Raw genomic sequence first — 10,246 nt, forward strand, 5'->3', positions numbered from 1 at the left:
CAGAATCTTTTAATATCATTTAAGAGGCAAATTTCCTGTTGATGTGACAAGCACTCAGAGTGTCACTGGAGATGGAGATTCCTTCATGGACCACTCCCAATCTATAGGCTGTCCCGTTGCCTGTCTTAAGGAAACAGCTTTGCGACTTCTGCCACTGTCTGCCTATTACACTCTGCAAAGTTTTCCCTACATTAAAGGCACTATGATGCATTTCTTTTCTTTATTGACAGTGTCAGCAGCTGGGTAATAAAGTGGAAATGGAAATTGCAAATATGTTAGAACAGAATCCAACCGTACTGAAGTTTGGCTATCATTTTACCCAGCAAGGCCCAAGGCTTCGGGCATCTAATGCAGTGATGAGCAACAATGACCTTGGTAAGGAGACTGCCTTTGTCGCAACAATGATACTCTCTCGGATATATTCAGAAAATGTATGTTTAATTTTTGTTATAGCTTTTACAGATTGTAAAACATTTTACAGGGGTGGCACAGTGGTTAGCACTGCTACCTCACAGAACCAGGGACCCAGGTTCATATCCGGCCTTGGGTGACTGTGTGGAGTATGTACATTCTGCCCATGTCTGCATGGGTTTCCTCCGGGTGCTCCGATTTCCTCCCACAGTCCAAAAAAGAGGTGCAGGTTAGGCGGATTGGCCATGATGAATTGTCCCTTAGTGTGCAGGTTACGTTATGTTACGAAGATGGACAAGGGAGTGGACGTGGGTAGAGTGCTCATTCGAAAGGTCGGTGCAGACTCGATGGCCTCTTTCTGCACTGTAGCGATTCCATGATTTTAGTATCTGGACCATATGATGTCGCATTGTAAAGTACCAAAGAATCTTTTAACACCATTTGCCATTTGTAAATTGGAATCAGTACTAATCAGGCTTCCTTAACAAAAGGTTGTTTAAATTGTCATAGGCTCACCATTTATTTACTATTTCACTAAGAGAAATTCAAATGAATTACTTTAGCGATCCAGATTCTCCTTAATGTAAATTGTCAATTGAACTTTTAATGCAATTATTTCATGTTTTTTTTTCATAAATTTGGAGTACCCAATAATTTTTTTGCCAATTAAGGGGCAATTTAGTGTGGCCAATTCACCTACCCTGCACATCTTTTAGGGTGGGGTGAGACCAACACAGACACGGGGAGAATGTGCAAAATCCACATGGACAGTGACCCGGGCCTGGATTGAACCCAGGTCTTCGGCGCCGTGAGGCAACAGTGCTAACCACTGCGCCACTGTGACAGCCAGTTATTTCATTGTGAAGTCACTGAAAAGTGCCTCCGGCTTTTTAAAAAACTAATTACTCACATTTCTGTTCAATTTGGACTTATAATGGCCTTATAATTGTAAAAGTGACTTGTAATTGATGCCAATAATTCTCTTGGTGAAAAAGCTTTGAAAGCTGTTGGAGTGCAGATTTCAATCCATGGATCCTCCTCTGGTGAATTCCAGATCCCAACTGTGCAGCTGCAGGAATTATTAAGCAGAAAACAGACATCTCCCACAAGGAGGGAGAGAAAAGCAGAAGGGGAGTTACTGGACAGTACTCTGTCAGAACCCTGTGTAACTGAGTGGAAGTCTTCAGCCTGTCCTCCCAGAGAGAAGCAATATGTGGCACAGGAAATCTTCTTAAACAGCAACAACACACACATTTATATTATCAGCATAGAAACATATCCCAGAGGAGAGAAATAGAAACACATCCCAGAGGAGCAAAATGTTACCAAACTGAAGTGGGAAAGCTGGGAGAGGCAATCAAAGGTACAGTTGAATAGATAGATTTGAGTAGGTATTTAAAAGTAGAAAGAGACAGGGAGATTCAGGAGCAAGTTTCAGCAAGTAGGATCAAGGGCACAATTTAATTTTTTAAAAACCTGGCTGGGTGCACTTAGCGGGGTATTTCCCTGCACTTGTAGCACTGCAAATGACCCGGCTATTAAACGGGACTCTGCTTTTTGGGGCCCTGGTGAGGAAGGCCAAAGCCACTGAGACTCATTTCCTGCACTAACGAGATCCAATGCAATTTTTAAATGGTGCCCCAACCTGGTATGGCCAACCTGGCACCTTGGCACTGCTGGCCTGGGACACTGACCATGACAGCCTGGCAGTGCCATCTGGCCAGGGTGGCATTGCCAGGCTGACCAGGTGTCATCGGTAGTGCCAGGGTACCACTCTCCCAAAGCCTTACCACCTGGGTGGCTCCGATCACCCTGAGATCCACATTTGTGGAAACCAGTGCTAACTGGCACCATGGCAGGGTGTCCAAGGGTGAGATCCAGATTGCCAAACCTCATGAGAACAAGGGGTCGTTAATCTCACGAGAGGCCTCTCGTGAGATTTAACAGCCTCATCATGTCCCATGCAGGGCGCAATAAGGCCAGTAGATCATGCCCCAAGTCAGCTGAAAGTTGAAGAGAAAATTAAATGACTGAAAAGAATTACAGAACCATTTTAAATGTGTTTAAATAAAGTTTTCATTTAATATGTGTCTTGAAAATACTCCATTAGTTACTAAATCAGATGGTGACACAGCCCAGACAGTCTTCTTGTGGTAAAGTCTCCTCCTGCTCATATTTTCTATGTTTCTAACTCATCATTTGGTTTGGGTAATAATATAAAGGCAAAATACTGCGGGTGCTGGAAATCTGAAATCAAAACAGAAAATCAGCAGATTTGACAGCATCTGTGAAGAGAGAAGCAGAGTTAGCATTTCAAGTCCTTATGACCCTCCTTCAGAGCCCTCAATGATACCCTTGTGGAAGAAATGTTTGCACAGATTCTTAAATCACATCTATTTATTTTTGACATTTACCTGATTTTGAAAGTTTATACAGCGATTTATCAATTATGAGTGGAGATAGTTTGAGTCAGACTGCTGAGTGTAACGAGCAGTGCCTCAAAACAAGTATGTTTCAAGCTGAAGAAAGTAGTTTTCCTGCTGTGATCTGCAATTAATTATGTTAAAGAGTGGATGACAACTGGGCTACAAAAATGCCTGGCCAAAATTATTTAAAGATTCCATTGCCTACCCCAGTTCATCTGCAACGATTGCTCAGGTCTGACCCCTGCTCTTCGAGATATTTGCTGTTTAAGATGTGTATAAATGCAAGTTGTCACTGATTAAAACAATATTTCAGTCACAATACAAGAGTCTTCAGTTTCTGGGGGAACCTCAGAGACAAAATCTGGGCAGTTTTTTGGGGATGGAGTGGATTATTTTTATTGAAAGGAAGCAATGCCATTATGACATAGTTCGGGCATGCAAATTTGAGAGGAAAGAAAGCATTCAATTCAGCATTCTTAACGAGTTTCTTAAGATTCTCTACAGCATTTTATTTTGCAGGTGTTCTCATCAATCCAATTTTTGTTGCAGCTCGCATTAACCGAGCAGATGGTTCCTGGTCTAGATTCTCAGCTTTGGAACTGGAGGAGATATAAGTATATAGTATTTTTTTGGTAGTCGCCTCCTTAATTGAAACAGCAGTGCTTTACACTGCTACACCAACATTTCCGCTTCACTGAGCGCAGTCTTATCCCCTTCCTTTTTCCTCCACTGCTTTTTGTCCTGTTTTCCCTTGCTGACACAATTCTTCTTCCTATTTTATAGTTCTGGATATATATTTTTACGTGATTGCATTAATTAGCAAGTCTGTCTCTGGTGCAGTGAAAGTTCTTCCTTTTGCCTCAAGGTGTTCTTTTTCACAACTCAGAAATTGTTAATTATGTTTGATTTCTCTGTGAACTTTATAATGGGCTGCAAATTGCCCAAATGGGAGAAAATTCACACATTCAACATGGTAATTAGTAGAGAGAAAAAAGAATGTGCAATAAACATCATTTAGAATCACCACACCTCTCCTTGCACAAGCTGTTTAAAAGCTGACTCTCGATATCAGAAGAGTGCCCTTTCCAAAATAATTCTCTGTTTTCTTGCTAATCTCATGCTTCTTTGATTTTGGGGTTTGGTTTTGGAGACCAAACTTCTAACACTGACTAACGCTATTTGGAGCCAGCTTAAGAGGATCAGGCAGATTTGCAGTGTTTCTGGTCACTAATTTTTATTGACCGCTCGCTTCTAACACCCCAGCAAGTCACACACTATGTTGGGAAGGGGCACTCAAAAAAATTGATGCTCTACTCCCATACAAAAAATGTCTTCAGCAAGGAATTCTGTACTGTTAAATAATTCCAGTGGTGCAAATAAAGTGAACAGTGCTATATGATTGAATAAATATCATCTGCACCACGGAACCACTTGAACAAAATGGGAATATTCCACCACCTTTAGCATCACTTCCATGGGGAAGTTTTCATATTTTGTGGGTGGTCACAGATGTTTGAAAAACAATCTTAAGGAGATCACCAGTCTTACCCCCATTTCAAAGTAAGGCTCATATTTAACTTTTCTTTATTTTTAGTAATTTTTCGATATGTGTGGAAAAGAAAGAATGCCTAATTTTGTGCAGATATGTTCACTGTGAAATATTAATCCTGTCTCTTAGCTTCTTACCTTCTATTCCCTATTTGCCAACCAATAATGAACAGTTCTGCGTATATTTGTTGTACACATGTAAATGCAAGTATTCTGCCACCACCTCTGGAGTCAGGGCTTAACCGCACAAGCACCAGGCACGAATTCGCCAAGAATCCAATTTATAATCGGGGCAATGTGCAAGCCACATTTTTTTAGTAAGAAAAGGATGAGACATGCAGTGGCTCATAACAGTATGGGGTGAAGCCATGAGAATCTCTTGTGTGGACAGTAGGGGTGCTTTTCCCTGAAGTTCCAATTCAGGGATATTGCTGGGAAAAAATGGCACGAGGACTGTATGTTGCTATGCTGTAGTAGTTGATACTGGCGATGGTTGCAAAAATATTGTTCTTTCATACTGACAAACCTACCCTTGATTTGTACAAAACTTTGTTTTAAGTATAAATATGAATTTACTTTGAGGTTAATGCAGAGTGGTTTTCAGTTAAAAGAAAATGCCGTTGTAAGTGTTTCCAATGCTGGCAGCAGAGAATTGGAGGTCAGAGGGGCTTGGCTGAAAGTGCTCTTGGCCATTTATGGACATTTGAATGTTTGAAAACATTTTGTAAATAGATTGCTTCAATGCAGTGTCTGGTGCAAATTCCTGCCTTTGCTACAGTGTACAGCTAATTAAACTGAGGGAGTGACGCAGTGTAATTTATTTTCTTCATACTTTTATGTCTGAAGTAGAAAATCATTTTTTTTTCATAAACATTTTATTGAGGTATTTTTGGTATAGTAACAACAAAATAAACAATATACATGAAACCATAAACATAGTTCAAAAGCCATTTACCTCTCATACAGGTCCCACCCTTATTAACCCCCTGCTCTAATCTAAACTACTCCCCCCTCAACCCCCCCGTCTGCTGACGATTAATTTGCCGCAAAGAAGTCGACGAACAGTTGCCACCTCCGGGCAATCCCTAACAGTGACCCTCTCAAGGCGAACTTTATTTTCTTCAAACAGAGAAAGCTAGCCATGTCCGATAGCCAGGTCTCCGACTTCGGGGGCTTTGAGTCCCTCCATGCTAATAGTATCCGTCTCCGGGCTACTCGGGAAGCAAAGGCCAGAACATCTGCCTCTTTCTTCTCCTGGATTCCCGGGTCTTCTGACACCCCAAAAATCGCCACCTCTGGACTCAGCGCCACCCTTGTTTTCCACACCGTGGACATGACGTCCGCAAACCCCTGCCAAACTCCCCTAAGCTTTGGACATGTCCAAAACATGTGGACATGATTCACCGGTCCACCCGCACATTTTGCGCACCTGTCCTCCACCCCAAAGAATCTGTTCATCCGGGCCACTGTCATGTGAGCCCAGTGAACAACCTTAAATTGTATCAGGCTGAGTCTGACACATGTTGCGGATGTGTTGACTCTACTCAACGCATCTGCCCATAGACCATCCTCCATCTCACTCCCAGCTCCTCCTCCCACTTGCGCTTCAGCTCCTTGGTCTGCGTCTCCTCCGATCCCATAAGCTCCTTATAAATGTCCGAGACGCTCCCTTCTCCTACCCACCCTCTGGAAACTACCCTGTCCTGAATCCCCCTTAGCGGTAGGAACGGGAAGGTTGACACCTGTCTACGAAGGAAGTCCTGCACCTCCAGATACCTGAATTTGTTTCCCCTCGCCAACCCAAACTTTTCCTCCAACATACTCGGAAAGCTCCCCTCTATGAACATATCCATCATCCTCTCAATCCCCGCTCTCTGCCATAACCGGAACCCCCCGTCCATACTCCCGGGGCAAACCGGTGATTATCACAGATTGGGGCCCAGATCGATGCTTAGAAAATCATTTCTAATCACTTGTTCGCAGATAATTTCAATCAGTATCATCACCTTCATGATGTAATTCTTGTATTTTGTGATGTCAGAATGAACATTTGAGAATGTAAATAGTTTTACAATTACATAATTGAAAACGCTAATTGGTAGACAATTCAATTTAAAATAAAAATGTGGACCAATGGTTTTATGAATGGAGGCATAGAATACTGAAGCAAGAAAGTAATGATAAAACCTATGCAATGCCTCAGTTGATGTATCATGCCCAATTCTGGGCACAGATACTTTAGAAATAATTTCAAGGGCTTGGTGAGGGTGCACAGGAAATTTAGAATCATGGGCCTTGATTTTTTTTAATTTATTCTTTATGGGGACGTGGGCGTTTCTGGGATGGCCAGCCTTTGTCCATCCCTAATTGCCCTTGACCTTTGTGGCTTGCTAGGCTATTTCAGAGGGCAGTTGAGAGTCAGCCACATTACTATGGGTATGGAGTCACATGTAGGCCAGACCAGGTAAGATTTTCCTTCCCAAAGTGACATTAGTGAATTAGATGTGTTTTTGTAACAATTGATGAGGGTCCCATGGTCAGCATTACTGAGACTAGCTTATCATTCCACATTTATTAATTGAATTTAAATTCCACCAGCTGCAATGGTGGGATTTCAGCCCGTGACCCCGAGCATCAGTTGGGTCCCTGGATTAGTAGTCAAGTGTCTGTACTACTATGCAACCATCTCCTCCACCCTGCCATGTGAATATAAAATATGGCGCGATGATGTTGGGGCGGCAATATAACGTTATTGTGTCGTGCCTTGGATATTACACAAGGCGCGAAAGCATGTAAATTGGAAGCCTGCCTGCCCTTGTCAAGTCGCCAATGAATAAGCCATTGAGCTTATTGAACAGCCAGTTGGATGGAATTTTTCATGCAAGCTGTATTACCTGGGTATCAAACAGGAAAAAGCTTGGGAGTGTTTTATGGTAGTTATGAGGAAGCATTACAGAGGTGGAAGCAAAGGCCTGCCACTGGGACTGTAGCTGCATGTCGCAGCAGCCTCTGTTGTTGAAGGTAGCAGTGACTGCATGTTTTTTTACATCATATATTAACTTTTTGGAGCCCCCAATAAGAAATATAGAGAGATTGAGAGCAGGGTACCTTTACATCTATAGCCGTGTCGGACCTCCTGTTCACATCATAACCCCTCTGCCACATGATGCCCCGGCCCAGATGCCAGAGTGGGCCTCCTCCCACTGGGTGCCCATTAATTGTCCTTTCAACACTTATTTGACAATCTGAAATGGCAGGGTGTTGGGGGGTGGGGGGTGAGGCAGGCCAAAGCAGACCATTCACTTTCCGCTCTGTCTCTCTCAGCTCATTCTGCCTGTGCCAGCCCACTGAAAAAACGATTTAATAAGTCTCACACCCCCTTGCTCTTTCCCAATAGTCCTGGAAACTTTTCACTGGTTCTTTTGCCAATTACCTTCAAACGTGTGTCCTGTAACTGAGCCTTTTGCCATTGGAAACATTATTTACTGATCCAAATCCTTCAAGATTTTGAACACCTCCACCAAATCTCCCTTAAACCTTCGCTGCCTGAAAGAGATCAAGCCCAGTTTCTCTAATCTCTTCATGTAACTGAATTTTTTCTTCCCTTGTTCCATGTTGATAAAACCTTTCTGCACCTTGTTTAAGGCCTTGATATCCTTCCTAAAAAGCGATGCCTAGAATTGGCCACAATACTCCAGGTGGGTCCTAATCAATATTTATAAGGGTTTAGGACATCCTTCTTACTTTTGTGGTTTATTCTTCTATTTGTAAAGCCAAGGATCCTGTGTGCCTTTTCAAAAGCCTTCTCAACTTGTTCTGTCATAACACAATATTTTACTTCGCCCTCACTCTGTTCCCTAATTTAGTGTGTTCTGGAAATTGTGACGTATGCTTCATATTTCCAGCGCCAGGAGCCAGTTAAGTTAATGTATGTTTAATACTCCTCATCACAAGTGTACACTTTCTCAACCTGCATTTTAATTAAGAATTTTTCATTTGTTTATTTTAGTCAGGCAAAGCCGACTTCAGGGCCTCAATGGCCCCATCTTCCCCAGGTGCCGGACAACTGTCTAATCTGTTTGTGAAGACTTCATGCCTCTACAGAGCACGCCCAATGCTGATGGTTTCTAGGTACAGCCAAGAGTGTTTTCTCTGTTGTGGCTCCATTTTTCCTTCGTGTTATATGATGGGACGATGTATCTAATTGAAGTTCAGTGTGAAGTACAATGACAAATGTGTACAGCAGTCGCAGATTGTGGTGTGCTTTGTCTGATAGAAAAATAGCACTGTGTAGTATATATTTATGGTTCAATTCAATTAGTGCCTGTGCCATGAAGCTTGAAACCATCAATTCTAAATGCATCCATCAGTTGACGTGTACATCCCTGTATGGATTATTGGGTGAAACTATAGCTATATTGTGCATGAACAAGCTTGCTGTTCTAGCATTTACTGTAGAAACATAAGTAATCCTTTTATTTATATGACTTGATGCCAGAGAATTACCTCCTTGTGTAAACTGCTGTCCTGTTCTTGTGGGAACACAGAGCACATTCATTGACTTTGTGACAAAAAGAGATGAAATAATGCACTGCTTGAGAATTGTGTGCATCACTCTACTGTTTGCTGACTTTTGGAGCTTTCATGTAACCCAACATCTCCACTGATTTGTGATACTTATGTAAAAGGAGTTCAACGAGCTTAGAATGTTTTTGTGTTTTAAATCAAAATATTTAATTTAGGTAGATTTAAAATCATGGAAACTTATACAAACATTTGCTATTTTTTTTGAGATGTCAGAAAAGAGGGGATGCAGCCTCTGGTTATGCTTCAAGTTATTGCAGATGTCCTTACTTTGGATAGAGAGGGAAGGGAATAACTTGAAATTATTTATAGGCTGTATTCACATTGTACCCTGGAATCAAAGTATTTTTAAGAATCCAAAATGATCTTTTTAAAGTTTTATTTTTAATTCTGTGGGGCCTGTTCTAGTTTAGATGTTCAAATTCTGGAAGATTCATCAAAATAAGTTATTGTTTCACAATTGGCAAACTCAGTCTACACTGCTCACATCCACTACTCTGGGTGCAACCGTCCATAGACACCAGCCTCTATTTTCCATCAAACCATTTCTTTCTAAAGCCAGTGCATTTTTTGTCTAAACAGAAAATGAATGAGTGAGCCTGCAAATTTCAGACTGGTTCCAGAAACAGAACTACTGCAATTAACAGTAGGCTTTGCCCAAAGCAGATGAAAATATTGATTTTAAATCTACGTTGTTGTGGTTTTTTAAAGATGTAGAATGTATTGATTGTTGCACTTTATGACAAATAAACCATTACAATTTTGGGCATTCTGTAGCTTCACATGCTTTGAAAAAGTCAATAAAACCTTTGGTGTTAAACCATTATCCACTAATGGTAATGATATTTTGTTTATCTTTGTTTGGTACTGCTTTACCAGTATAGCATAAATGCCAATTAAATGGTCCTGATGCCACAATGTTAGGAAGGAGAAATCTACATTTGTTCCAAACAAGGTGATTGTGCTGCAGGTGCGTGCCCCAACTATAAGACTACCAAGTGAAAAGGGTTGATGCCCTATCAACTTGTGGCTTATAAAGCCCTTTCCCACTGGGCTATTCTCTAGACCCTAGCACAGAGTGGTATACAACTGGGAGGGAGATGCACTGAGAGTCCTCAACATTGACTCCAGGAGCGAAATTCGCCACCCCGCCCCGCCACATTTCTGCCCCGACCCGCCGGTGGGATGCTCCGTTACACCGGCCGGTCAATGGGGTTTCCCATTGTGGGGCAGCCCCACGCCGTCGGGAAACCCCCGGGCGCCGGCAAAACGGAGAC

The 10,246-nt window shown here is 42.0% G+C and overlaps 1 protein-coding gene across 3 annotated transcripts in view; it reads left to right on the forward strand.

Annotated features, from left to right (window-relative positions):
• tmod1 (tropomodulin 1) overlaps nucleotides 1-9,803 on the forward strand; it is a 169,392-nt gene extending 159,589 nt beyond the window's left edge. For 2 of the 3 annotated variants that reach the window (XM_072516957.1, XM_072516956.1), the window contains exons 9-10: nucleotides 231-375; nucleotides 8,395-9,803. In XM_072516957.1, the coding sequence (XP_072373058.1) occupies nucleotides 231-375; nucleotides 8,395-8,459 (210 nt within the window). In that variant the 3' untranslated portion in view covers nucleotides 8,460-9,803. Of the gene's footprint in view, nucleotides 1-230; nucleotides 376-3,386; nucleotides 3,452-8,394 lie in introns of all 3 variants that reach the window. The other variant, XM_072516958.1, reaches the window with a different exon arrangement.
• The last annotated feature ends 443 nt before the right edge of the window (nucleotides 9,804-10,246 follow it).

Source organism: Scyliorhinus torazame, chromosome 9 (genome assembly GCF_047496885.1).
Source record: "Scyliorhinus torazame isolate Kashiwa2021f chromosome 9, sScyTor2.1, whole genome shotgun sequence".
In the NCBI taxonomy this organism is placed as follows: Eukaryota; Metazoa; Chordata; class Chondrichthyes; order Carcharhiniformes; family Scyliorhinidae; genus Scyliorhinus; species Scyliorhinus torazame.